Here is a 12,981-nt window from a genome sequence, read left to right on the forward strand (position 1 = left end):
AATGGCACAATCTTGACTCACCGCAACCTCCGCCTCCCAGGTTCAAGCAATTCTCCTGCCTCAGCCTCCCGAGTAGCTAGGATTACAGGCATGCACCAACACGCCTGGCTAATTTTGTATTTTTAGTAGAGGCGGGGTTTCTCCATGTTGAGACTGGTCTCGAACTCCTGACCTCAGGTGATCCGCCTGCCTCGGCCTCCCAAAGTGCTGGGTTTACAGGTGTGAGCCACCGCATCTGGCCTACATATCAATTATAAAAGAGGATGAATTGTAATTATAGAAGCCTTACTATATAGAAAAGGATGAGGCTTAGGAGTGAAGAACTACACCTCTCTATGAGCCTTTGTTTATGGTCTTTATTGCAGGTGGCTCTGTTGGCTCAGTCGATCCTTTCATCAATATTAATAAAAATGTACCGAATTGTTTGTTCCCAGTCCCCCATCCAGTCCATTCTGGCAGAGCCATTTTACCCAACTGTGCCTGACCACTGGAGTCACCTGGAGTACTTTTAAAATCTAAATCTTTATCACCTCTCTGAAGATTCCAATTCAGTAGGAGTGCTGCCTGGTGGTTCAATATGTCACTCCAAGGTGACTTTTAAGAGCAGGAAATTTGGGGAAATATACTAATAACCTGGGACACTTTTTAGAAATATCTGTGTCTGGGTCCTATCCCCCAAAGTTCTGACTTAACTGGTGGAGGTGGACATCTGTAGTTGTAAAAGTTCCCAGGTGATTTTAATGTGCAATTCTAGAAGTTTTTCCTATATTTTAATGTGCCTGTGAGTCACCTAGAGGACCTACGTACAATTCAGATTCTGACTCAGCAAGTCTGGGGTGGGGCCTGAGATTCTGCATTGCTAATGGCTGCAGGTGATCGGGGTGCAGCCATTTCACAGACCACACTTGGAATCACAAGATTCTAGAGCTGTTTGATACTAAACACATGCAACTATTTTGACTTAAATTAATTAAATAAAATGGAAAATTCAGATCCTCAGATACTCAGTTACTATATGTGGCTACTGTCTTGGACAGTGCAGATACAGAACAGTTCCATAATCACAAAAAGTTCTGTTGGACAGTGCTGTTGTACAGCAGCCTTTTCCTAGAATCTTGCTTGGATTCTTCCCCCTCACTGGACACTCTGGGAACCTCCCTGTTTCCTATGACATTAGATCCAAATTGCTCCCTGAACTTCCAGGCCTTCTGTGAACTGTTGCCATTGCTATGTGCCCTATTTACGTTTATATTTCTTGTGCTCTCTCTTAGGCCGTTTGCCGTACTGCCCCATAGATATGCTGTGTCTGACTGAGACTCTACCTAAAACGAGGGGTTGAGGGCAGTAGCTGAGTCTTGGTCGGCTTTAGGCCCTGGTTCAGGACCTGGCGTACCTTGTAGGCACTCCCTCTGTAAATGTTTTGAACATTTTCTCTTGCTTAGAATAATCTGCAGCTGGCCAGGCACAGTGGCTCACGCCTGTAATCCCAGCACTTTGGGAGGCCGAGGTGGGTGGGTCACCAGACCAAGAGTCACGAGGCTAGCCTGACCAACATGGTGAAACCCCGTCTCTACTTTAAAAAAAAAAAAAAAAAGCCAGGCGTGGTGGCGGGCACCTGTATTCCCAACTACTCGGGAGGCTGAGGCAGGAGAATGGCGTGAACCCAGGAGGCGGAGCTTGCAGTAAGCCAAGATCGCACCGCTGCACTGCAGCCTGGGCAACAGAGCGAGACTCCGTCTCAAAAAAAAAAAAAAAATCTGCAGCTCTACAAATCCTCCCTTTTTTTTTTTTTTTTTTTTTTGAGATGGAGTCTCTCTCTGTTGCCAGGCTGTAGTGCAGTGGTGCGATCTCGGCTTACTGCAACCTCCGCCTCCCGGGTTCAAGGGATTCTCCTGCCTCAACCTCCCAAGTAGCTGGGACTACAGGCAGGTGCCACTGTGCCCGGCTAGTTTTTTTTTTGTATTTTTAGTAGATACGGGGTTTCACCATGTTGGCCAGGATGGTCTCGATCTCTTGACCTTGTCATCTGCCCGCCTTGGCCTCCCAAAGTGCTGGGATTACAGGCGTGAGCCACCATGCCTGGCTCAATTCTCCCAATTCTTAAAGGCCCACTTCTTCAGAAAGGTTTCCCTGACCTCTCTGGCTGTCTTGTGTTTTTACTGTGAATTTCAACACCCATCCATCTATTCATTATCCATTTAACAGGTAGCTTTTGAGTGTCTACCATGTGTGATACATGAAAATACATTGGTGCATAAAACAAACATGGTCTGGCTCTTTCCCACTGGAGCTTACCTTCTAATTGAGAGACATAGTAAACAAGTAACAGATAAACAAGCAATAAATATCTAACTACAGTAAAGTGCAGTGAGAGAGAATAACAGGGGGAATGACTTAGTGTGGACCAGGAAGGTCTCTCTGAGGAGTTGTCATAAAAGCTAAGACTGTAGAACAAGGAGGCAGCCATGTAGAGTATAGCTGAGTCTCACTCTGCAGCTTGGCATGTGTTCATTCTCCAGGATATTACTCTGTGCTGCTGTTAGATGTGCACTGATTTTGTCCCTTCAGCTAGATTGCAAGTTCCCTGAGAGCTCAGACCATATTGCGGTGACTCTTGTGTTCCTGTCATTATGCTGAGCACATAGTGATGTCAAATCAATCTTCACTGAGTGGAACTCTGCCACTCTAAACCCTTAATCAGAACCAGAACCCTCCAAAACCAAAACAATCCCCTTGGCTTCCTCTCAGTTACTCTAGACCTAGGTGTCTTAATTTCTGAAGGATGCTTTGTTGTGTTGTGAGGGAAAACAAGTAGGCACCCGATTAGATTGGGTGGAAATTATAGTGTGTCCTCATGTTTGGTTCCCAGGACCCTTCTTCCTTTTCTGCTTTCTTAGTTTGAAATATGCACCTTCAGATTAGTCTCTCATTTGTTTTCACTGCCTTACGCTAGCAGTGTGGTGGGAAGAAGGCTGATGTTGTGTTCGTTAATTTATTCAGCCATCCTTTTTTTTTTTTCTGAGACAGGGTCTCACTCTGTTGCCCAGGCTGGAGTGCAGCAGTGTGATCGCAGCTCACTGTATCCTCGACCTCCCCGGGCCCAGGTGATCATCCCGCCTCATCCCTCCCGAGTCGACTCGTGTGCCACCATGCCTGGCTAATTTTTATATTTTTTGTGGAAACAATTTCACCATGTTGTCCGAGCTGGTCTTGAACTCCTGGGCTCAAGTGATCCACCCAGCTTGGCCTCCCAAAATGCTGGGTATTCAGCCATTCTGATTGCTCTCCCACTCTATGCCAGGTTCTGTGTTCTGACTAGAGTGGGTCAGTCACCATCCCCCACCTCATCATTGCATGCTAGTTCTAGTTCAGTCATCAGTTAGCTAGTCTCTAAGCCTCAGTTTACTTGTCTTTCAAATGGGGATACAGGCCAGGTGCGGTGGCTCACGCCTGTAATCCCAGCACTTGGGAGGCCGAAGCGGGCAGATCACTTGAGGTCAGGAGTTCGAGACCACCCTGGCCAACATGGTGAAACCCCGTCTCTACTGAAAATACAAAAAATTAGCCGGGTGCAGTGGCGCATGCCCATAGTCCCCAGCCACTCGGGAGGCTGAGGCAGGAGAATCACTTGAACTTGGGAAGCAGAGGTTGCATTGAGCCAAGATCACGCCACTGCACTTCAGCCTGGGTAACAGAGTGAGACTCCATCTCAAAACAAAGCAAAGCAAAGCAAATGCGAATATCTGTTCTACTTGGCATACATAATCATTAGGAGCCAGGTGTGTGAAGGAACCCTGACAGTCTGGAACAGTTGGGTTGTTCTCACTATTAGTGCGTCCTGAGTCATCCTTTTCTTTCTGATGGCTCAGGAATTCCTGATTATGGAGTTGCCCCTTCCCAGCCATCTCACCCGCTGCTAAAGTTGCCTATTTTCCCATCCTGAGCTCTGCCCATTCTCCAGGTCCCCATAACACCCACTCCCAATCCCATTCCTTTCTGCACAGCACATGTGGGTTGCTGCCAGCAGTGCTCTGGCACGTGCGCAGGCACAGTAGACACAGGCATGCTGTTGTGCTAGCAAATCGTTTGCAGAAGGGTGATGTGCCTGAGCTTGTCCTCTGCTCCTTTCCCCATCTGCCAAAAGAAGCCAGTTTTCCTGACTCAGCCATTGTGCCAGGACAGTCCTAAGCTGTGGAACTGTAAGGAGTGTTTATCAGAGAGCATTTGGAACAGGTGGAATGTTTTTCTACCAAACTGTCAGCACCCCATACTGGACATGGCCCTTCCTGGCAGCAGGCCTGGAGCCAGACCTCATATACCACAATGCCCAAGAGGACAGACCACAATATAATGTCAAATAAAGTGATCCTGGGTCTTTGCGTAATGTTTACCACTTACAGAGCCATTCATGGCCAGGATCTCTCACTTCTCACAGCTCTGTGGGATGGGTATTATTAGGCTTGTTTAACTCATGAAAAACTGAGGCTCAGGAAAGGCTAATAGCTTCTCAAAGGCCACACGGCCATCAAATGATAGAGCTGGCATTTGAACTCTGTGCTCTGGCTCCCAGACCCCACTGTTTTGACTATATCCCAGCTGTCTGCCAAAGCATACTCCTAATCTTTGTATCCAACAGATTACACTTAACAAGTAGTTCAAGAATGCTGTAAGTAGAGCAGGTAACTTCATCTGTTTTTAAGAAGTACAAGATTGAGACTTTGGTTTAGTCAACTGCCACCATCACTGATCTTGGCAGAGGTGGAACTAGGACTTGATCTGCCTTCTGACTTCAAGTCAGCACATCGATTCTACATACTACCTTGACACCTGGACAGAGCAACTTCTCAGGGCCTGCTCCATCAGTCACCTTCACCCCAGGAAGCAAGACTCTCAACCCTCCCTCCTCTAGAGGTCCAAGCTAGGAAATGTCCTTAGCTGGTGGCTGGGGCTCTCATTTTGCTCTGTAATCTTTGAGCTTCCCAACAGAAGTCTCCTCTGTGCCAAAAGAGGCAGTGTTAGGCACACGCACACATGCAGGCTCTGAGCCTGGCCCTCTGTGGCCCCAGCAATCCTGCTGAACATCCTGTTCCTCTACTTAGGGAGAGGCTGGGCCCAGAGTTGGGTAACAGTGAAGACAAGGTAGCTGGCTCCCTTCCCCAAAGAGCCAGTTGCCTTGCAGATATATGTTCTTGGACCAAGCAAGAAGGCACAGTCCATGCCCACCTCCATTCCTGGGAGAAACATACATTCACAACATTCCCAGCCCGTGCCCTGTGGACAGCAAGGGGAGCATTGCTGCTACTGTTTCTCTTCTTGGCCTCTCAAGCGTTGCCTGGGCCAGGCGCAGTACAGAGTAGAGGGAGCTGTGCCTGAGTCCCCACTCTGCATCACCTAACTAGTAGCTTGGCCCCTCTGGACCCCCTGTTCTCCCTCTGTATGTAGTAAAATGAAGGGACTGGGCCAGATGCCCTTGTAAGACCCCTTCCACCTCTACTGTGTGACTACCCCATTTTCCTCATGTGTGGAGGGTCCTTCTGAGCCGGTTCCATGGTTGCTAGCATGTTCACAGTATCCCTAGCGTCTGTGTCCTGGCTCTGTGGATCCCTCCGGAGACCATTGCTGTGCTGTGTGTTCCAGGGGATCCTTTCAGATGATCATGGGCTGGCCGCTGCCCTCTGGAGAACCTTCTTCAACGGGAAATGTGAAGACCCTCGACATCTTGAATTGCTGGTAGAGTATGTGAGGAAACAGGTGAGCGACCCTTTCCCTCCCCTCCCAATTCCTGGCAACAGTGGGCCCTCCTCTTGGGCTTTCAGGGGATCATGAGAGGTTGAGTTACCAAGGAGCAGTCTGAGAGAATTCTGACCAGATCACATCAGCTAGACGCTGAAGAAGGAGCGCCTTCTGTATGTCCAACCATGAACTGGGCCAGGGAGCAGGAAATGGGAAGAAAGAGAGAGAAAGAGGCATCAAGTAGTCTCCTGCCCTCAGGAACTTTGAGTCATTCATTCACTGTGCACCTCATTTCCTACTATGCGCCTGGTGCTATGCTAGCAGCTGGGCCCACAGAGTCCTGGCAGATATGAGCACTGGCAGCCGCCCACTGTGGACCCCTTCTCTACCCACCTGGATTTGTTTCCTGCTCCTGATTTCCAGCAGGACTGGGCAGCAGGAAGCATTTCACAGACAGCCTCTTCCTGCTAGATGCTCTACATGGTCAAGCAGGGTCCCCCCACTTCAGTTTCTCACCCCTCTGGCTCCCCTGGGCTCCCCAACATCAAAGCTTCTAGGAGAAAGCTCTGCAGTGGGGGCTGCTTACCCACATAGCTCTTCTCAAGCCCAGGGAATTAATTCCTTGACCTCCCCGCCCTCAGATCTTATATTGATGGGAGACTTATACTTGATAGATGAGTGAGCTGACTGGCAGGGAAGAGGACATAGAGGCTCTTCCAGGGCCTCCCAGTGAGTCAGCCTGCACAGCTGCCCTAGGGCCCCAAGCTGCGTGATTCATGTGGCCACTGAGGCCTCAGCTGCCTCAGACAACTCAGGCTGTGCCATGAGTCACACCTTTGCTTCATGACCTGGCCCCTGGAGCTGAAGGGGTGTCACCCCACAGTTATTCTCTTGTTCACTTGCATCCATGGTCTTCAAGCCTCCAACAACCAGGAAAGGCAAGGCTGGAGCTCAGCTCTTGAGAAGACAGGGCTCAGGACTAGCTTGTAAACTGCTGGAAAAACCACATACTGGGGCTCTGCAGACCCACAGGGTAGAGAATCGCAGGAGCCAGGACTCCTGTTTGACCACTCTTCAAATCTGCCAGAGCCAGGGAGAAGGCATGGCATGGCCAGAGGGCCCCACCCACGGAGAATTCTCATACTACCTGTTGACTGGCCTCACCCTCAGACAGGAGTAGCAATTCGCAAAGCAGATGCTGTGTTTTCTGAGACCTGCCCAGTATTTCCATCTGCCATGGTGGGCTTGTGCCAGAAGCCACAAGACACACCTGGGACTTCTCTGAGGGCCCTCTAGGAAGGGGCTGCCACAACCATTGTCCCTACAAGAGGTCCCACGTGGCCCCAGTGAGAGGCAGTGGAAAAACAGCGAAGGGGCTCTTGGGAAAGCAGGGAGCTTTGGTGGGGACCCAGTTATGTCGGCAAAACCTTTTGAGCACCTGCTGCTCCAGGCACTCTTGGAAAAGCAACGATTAATAAGACCCAGTCCTGCCCTCGAGGGGCCAGCTCATGGTTTGGTGAGGAAGCCCAGGCACATGGCTAACCCTGGAGTAAGCCAGCCCATAATGTGATACAGAGAGGGCAGAGTGCTGAAGGCCGGGAAAGGAAGAGCAGGAGCTGGACCTTGAGCAGACTGCTTGGTGTGGCCGATGGCCCAAGAGCCAACCACAGGTCTTGTTGAGATTTTCAACCCAGGAGGTGGGCAGAGTGGTGGCACTGGGGACAGAAATGGAGTCACTGTAAGGAGGAGTGGGCTTTAGGGAAGACATGGCAGGGCAGGTGGGAATCCAGAGCTGAGGCGCGTGCTAGAGGCTGGGGTTGAGTTCAAGCGTCAGCAGCTGGAAGCAGAAGCAACCGGAATGGTGGATTCTTGGAAGGAGGAATGACCTAAAGCCTAAGATGAAGCCTCCTGGCCTTGCAGCAGTGGCTTCTCTGGATGATGACCATTTTAATGGCAGAGCTGTCTGCCCCTGCTGTCCTAGAGAGGTGATACTAGGGCCTACTGACCAGGGGCCCACTAGAGGACAACAGAGGCATACATATGCTTAAAGTGTGAGTGACTAGCACTGCATATATGAATCTCTTCATGTGTCCTGTGAGGTACGTGTTTCTATCCCCTCTCTCAGACAAAGGAACTTAAATCTCAGAGAGGGGAAGCGGCCACCCTGGATAGCAGCACTGGGAAGGGACAGAATCAGGACTCTCACGCGGCAGCTCTGGGGTGGACAGCATGGCTGTGTGTGCTGCAAGCCCTGACTTCCTGGCCTGCAGGAGCTGTCTAGGGAGGGCATGTAGGGGAGAAGTATCCTTGGGAGATGTGTGTCCATCTCCATTCAGAGGTGTGATAGGGAATTCCCTAACGGCCCCCCCCCAACCCGCCCCACCCAGCTCCCCAGTGATTGCTTTCTCCAAACCACCTTAGTGAATTGATCTAGATCAGAGATGGCTTGGCCTGGGACCTGGGATGGTCAGAAACCCCCCTCATGCCCCGTCCCTTTCCTTCCTCTCCTCTGGGAGGCTGGTTCCTGATGCTGGCTCCTCACGTCTGTCCTGCCTCTGTTGCTTCCTCCTTCCCGCTCCTGTGGTTGCAGATGCAGTACCTGGATTCCATGAACGGGGAGGATCTGCTTCTGACAGGGGAGGTGAGCTGGCGCCCTCTAGTGGAGAAGAATCCTCAGAGCATCCTGAAGCCCCATTCTCCCACTTACAACGACGAGGGACTTTGATGGGCTGGGCCCTCTGCACGGCTGGCCAGCTGGCTTCGAGGAACCGCCAGGAGAGAAGTGCCTGTTGGTCCAGGACCCCGCAGAAAGTGGCCTGAACTGACCTCTGAACAGCATCTGTCAAATACCTGGCCCCATTTGTGTTGAGTTTCCTCTTAGTGTGCCCAGGAGTCTGATCTGCTGGGATACAGGGATGGGAGAACCCCTAGCTCTCCCACGTGTCCTCTCCCTCGGGAAGCCCCGAGTGAGAGTCCCCCAGCACACACTCCCCAACCCCCTCCAGCAACTACCTGTGACTGACAGCTTTTCCCAAAGGCGGAGGAAGGGATGGCGTAGGTTCAAAAGGGAAACCCCCCAGGGCCTGCTGTGGCCTAGGAGCGGATTGTAATGCTGCGGAGTCTGGACGGCGACCATGCGTTGTCCCTCGGCTTCCAGCCATGGGGTTGAGTTGGCCATTAAAAGAAACAGACTTCTCTCTACCATGGCCCTTCTTTATTCCAGGGACTTAGAAACTTGCCTGAGTTGGTGGCTGCGGTAGTGAGGGCACCGCCCAGCTCAGTTAGTGACGGAGAAAGGAAAGAGGCTGGGATGGTCTCTGCTGCTGCTCTTGCCTCTAGTTCATGGAGATGTGTCTCTGTTCAGGCCAAGGCACAGCCAGCCAGGCCCCTCGTCTGGGACCCAGGAGGCCTCTGATGACCAAGGGCTTTCACATCCTACGTCATTTGGAAGGAGGCCTTGAGAACAAAGTCACCTTTGTCACAGTGAACTGAATGAGGAACATGCTGTCTCCTCTCTTGGCCTCCCCTTTCATGAGATATTAGGGAGAAGAGAACATTCCTCCTGGCTTAGTTGTAGCAGATCCAGACCTGTGCCCAGCTTTGGGCCCCCTTCCCAACTTCTGAAGCACGTGCTGTAGAGCCACCTTGGTCTGAGCACCTGAGGACCAGCCCCTCCTCCCTCAGTGCAGGTCATCTCTTGGGGGATTTTCTTAAAGTGAAGAAAGGGAGTGGGGAACCATATTGCCCCTTCCTCCCCCATCAAACTTCCTTCATTTAACTTGCTATAAAATGAGTCATATAAAGAAACTCTATATGGGTGAGGTATATCCCACTTCTGTGAAAACATTACAAATCAAACCACCTTCTCTCAGTTTATTTAAGATGCTTTTGTTGCGAGCGGAGCTCTAGAGTGAAGCCTCCTGTGTGTGTGTGAGATAATAACACCTTGTAACTCATTACAGCTGGGCACTATTTACATAAACCAGAGCTGAGCCAGGCAGGAATTTGCTGATTAATTTATTTTTAATGGAGTGAAGTATACCATGCACCAAAATAAACTTTACTGTGTGTACCTAACTGCTCCTGGAATGGATGGAAAAATTAATGGAACAGATTTTGGCTCCCAACTCTACACATTAATTCATATATAAAAGTTATTTGAGCGTTAACCCATTTGCTGCCCAGGGTAGCTCCCCAGCCACAGATCCCAGCCCATGGCACCAGTTCAGCTACCGGGCTTGCTTTAGAATCCTGGAAGCTCAGATTTGGAAGGAACTTGAAAGGTCATTGGGTCCAGCCCTGGTCCAGCACCTGACTCCCCTTCTTAGCATCCCGGTCAGCCAGTGTTCATGCAGGCCCTGGGTGAATCTCTCCAGCAGCTGACGGTCCCTGCCTAGAGAGCTAGTCCTGTCTGCTCAGGACTTTGTGGTCGTGAAACACAGTAACTTGCAGTATGGAGCTGCCTTTGAAGGAGCGAGATTGGATCTGTCATGTCTGATGTCGGTGAGCCCTCACTTCCTGGCCGTCAGCACCTTGCCCTGACTCTGCCAACCCCCTCCCCTTAAGATCTATTCCAGCTCCTTGGAGGCTGTCTTTATTCTTGGTTTGGCCTCTGCCTCCATTCCTGGTTTTATGATTCTACCCATCTTTTCTCTGAGCACACTGAACCTTTTGGGGTTACCTGGAGAGATCATGCTATGTGTCCTCTACCTAGAACCTTCGTCCCTCTCTCTCCTGTCCCCTCCAGGTACAGGCACACTATCTGTGCTGCTCCCCACATGGTTCTCTGCTCCGGAGCACTTACCTTTTCATTTTTGTAGAGACAGGTTCTCACTATGTTGATCTTCCCACTTTGCCTTCCCAAAGTGCTAGGATTATAGGCATGAGCCACCGCACCTGGCCCTGATAGCACTTACCTTACCATGTTGAAATGATTTTTTTACCCACCTCCCACACTGTACTGTGAGCCGCCTCAGTGTGGAGTGGACACTGTGTTTGTGTTGGTCACCGTTGTTTTTCCAGTTCTCAGCCGAATGCCTGGTTCATTATCAGCATCAGTATATACTTGGATAAATGAAATAATGAATGTGTGACTAAATCACCAAGTGTTATCAGTACAACCCCAACCAAAAAGCCCCCTTCTGGGCCGGGCACGGTGGTTCATGCCTGTAATCCCAGCACTTTGGGAGGCCGAGACGGGCGGATCATGAGGTCAGGAGATGGAGACCATCCTGGCTAACATGGTGAAACCCCGCCTCTCCTAAAAATACAAAAAACTAGCCGGGCGTGGTGGCAGGCGCCTGTAGTCCCAGCTACTCGGGAGGCTGAGGCAGGAGAATGGTGTGAACCCAGGAGGTGGAGCTTGCAGAGTGAGCTGAGATCGCAGCACTGCACTCCAGCCTGGGCAACGGAGCAAGACTCCGTCTCAGAACAACAACAACAAAAAAAACAAAAAGCCCCCTTCGGGACCATTCTCAGTGTGACCCATACAGTTCCACTTATTTTAACAATATTGAGTACTTCCTTTGGTCTTAGCATAGGAACCAAAATGGAAAGTTCTTTCCATAGCTAAATGTTTTTCTAATGTAAATCATTATTGTACGAAACAAGGGAAGGACACAATTTCTTGCCTTCAGGGAGCCTCCTTTGTAGGAATGATTTTGTCATTTATTAATATTTGTATTCTGTATTCTTCCAGAAAAGATCACAGCAAATTAAGAGACATAGTTTATAATAAAATTGTAGGCTGGGCGCAGCGGCTCTTGCCTGTAATCCTGACACTTTGGGAGGCCGAAGTGGGCAGATTGGTTAAGTCCAGGAGTTCGAGACCAGCCTGGGCAATACAGTGAGACCTTGTCTCTACAAAAAATGAGCTGGGTGTGGTGACGTGAGCCTGTAGTCCCAGCTACTCAGGAGGCTGAGGTAGGAGGATCACCTGAGCCTGGGAGGTGGGGGTTGCAGTGAGCTGAGATTGTGCCACCACACTCCAGCCTGGGTGACAGAGTGAGACCCTGTCTCAAAAAACACAAAAAACAACAAAAAAAAAACCTTAAAGTTTAAAAGATCAGATCTAGGTATTGGGAGGGAAAAGAGGGAAAATAATTATGTTAGAAAACCTGGACTGCTAATGAGCAACTTTCATATGACTTTTTAAAAATTTTATAAAATACTGTAAATGCATTGTCTCACAACAATCAGGTAAAACAGGTGTTATCCTCATCATTTTTATTATCCCTTTAACACAAGTGAGGGAACTGAAGCTTAAGAGGGGCCTAGAGAGAGTGATCGAGGGTATGAAGGGGCCAAGAGTGCTCCAGCCCACGACAGACCCCGGGGCCCCTGCTTTGTCCTCATGTCACACTGCCTCCCTCCCCCAGGTCAGCCAGGAGATTTGCAACTGAGTATGAGGTCTTGCTCTGAGCTTCCTGGTCAAAGGTGGAAAGTGGAAAGCCCTAAGGTTATAGAGTTCCCATTGTCACAGAAAAGGAAGTGTACTTACTCATCAGAAGAAACATACATGTTACTCTTCAAAGAAGACTGTATTATAGAGGTTTTCAAATGAGAAGCACTGAACAATGTAGTGAACAGTACCACTAAGATTTATGTTTTACCTAAAAATTTGAAAAAATAAATCATCGCTATTTCTTCCGATGAGAAATAGCCAAGAGTGTTCCAGCCCACGACAGACCCCCGTGGGGGTCTGAAGAGGGTGGAGCCTGAAGAGGGTGCAGTCACGGAACTCACTGGGGCCCAGAGATGGCGACGTCTGGCAGAAGAATCCTCTTTAGAAAAGAAGAATCCTCTCTGTGTTATCTCTTCTCCTCTCTTCTCTTCTCTTCTCTTCTCCCTTTCCTTTCCCTTGCCTTTCCTTTCCTTTCCTTCTTCCGATGAGAAATAGCGATGCTATACAAGACGGGGTGAATCTTAAACTGCGGTTGAAGCCCAGGCCGCACTTCAGCCGGCATCTTTTGAGTTTTTCCTCCGTGCCAGGCTTGCTTGGTATTTTCACTTGTCACCTCACTCGCTGCCTTGCAGGTGAGGATTCTTAAGCTCGTGTTCCAGGAGGGAGATGCCCAGATGTACCCTGTATAGTGGCTCTGACCCAGTCCACTCCTTAAGGAGGTGGGAAAACGGGAATTGAGGACTAGCTGTCCAGGTGAAGGCACAGAACAGGAAGCTCTTCAGACTGTTGAGTTAGCTGCTAAGGGAAGGAAGGGTTGCAGAGGTCAGGAGGGACCATGAGTAGGG

The 12,981-nt window shown here is 49.9% G+C and overlaps 1 protein-coding gene across 3 annotated transcripts in view; it reads left to right on the forward strand.

The window, feature by feature from the left end:
* LOC105533839 (ubiquinol-cytochrome-c reductase complex assembly factor 1) overlaps window positions 1-9,810 on the forward strand; it is a 131,372-nt gene extending 121,562 nt beyond the window's left edge. For all 3 annotated transcript variants that reach the window (XM_011972399.1, XM_011972400.1, XM_011972401.1), the window contains 2 exons: window positions 5,638-5,751; window positions 8,324-9,810. In XM_011972399.1, the coding sequence (XP_011827789.1) occupies window positions 5,638-5,751; window positions 8,324-8,458 (249 nt within the window). In that variant the 3' untranslated portion in view covers window positions 8,459-9,810. The remainder of the gene's footprint in view (window positions 1-5,637; window positions 5,752-8,323) is intronic.
* The last annotated feature ends 3,171 nt before the right edge of the window (window positions 9,811-12,981 follow it).

The sequence above is a fragment of the Mandrillus leucophaeus genome, unplaced genomic scaffold (assembly GCF_000951045.1).
Source record: "Mandrillus leucophaeus isolate KB7577 unplaced genomic scaffold, Mleu.le_1.0 Scaffold129, whole genome shotgun sequence".
NCBI classification, from domain to species: domain Eukaryota; kingdom Metazoa; phylum Chordata; class Mammalia; order Primates; family Cercopithecidae; genus Mandrillus; species Mandrillus leucophaeus.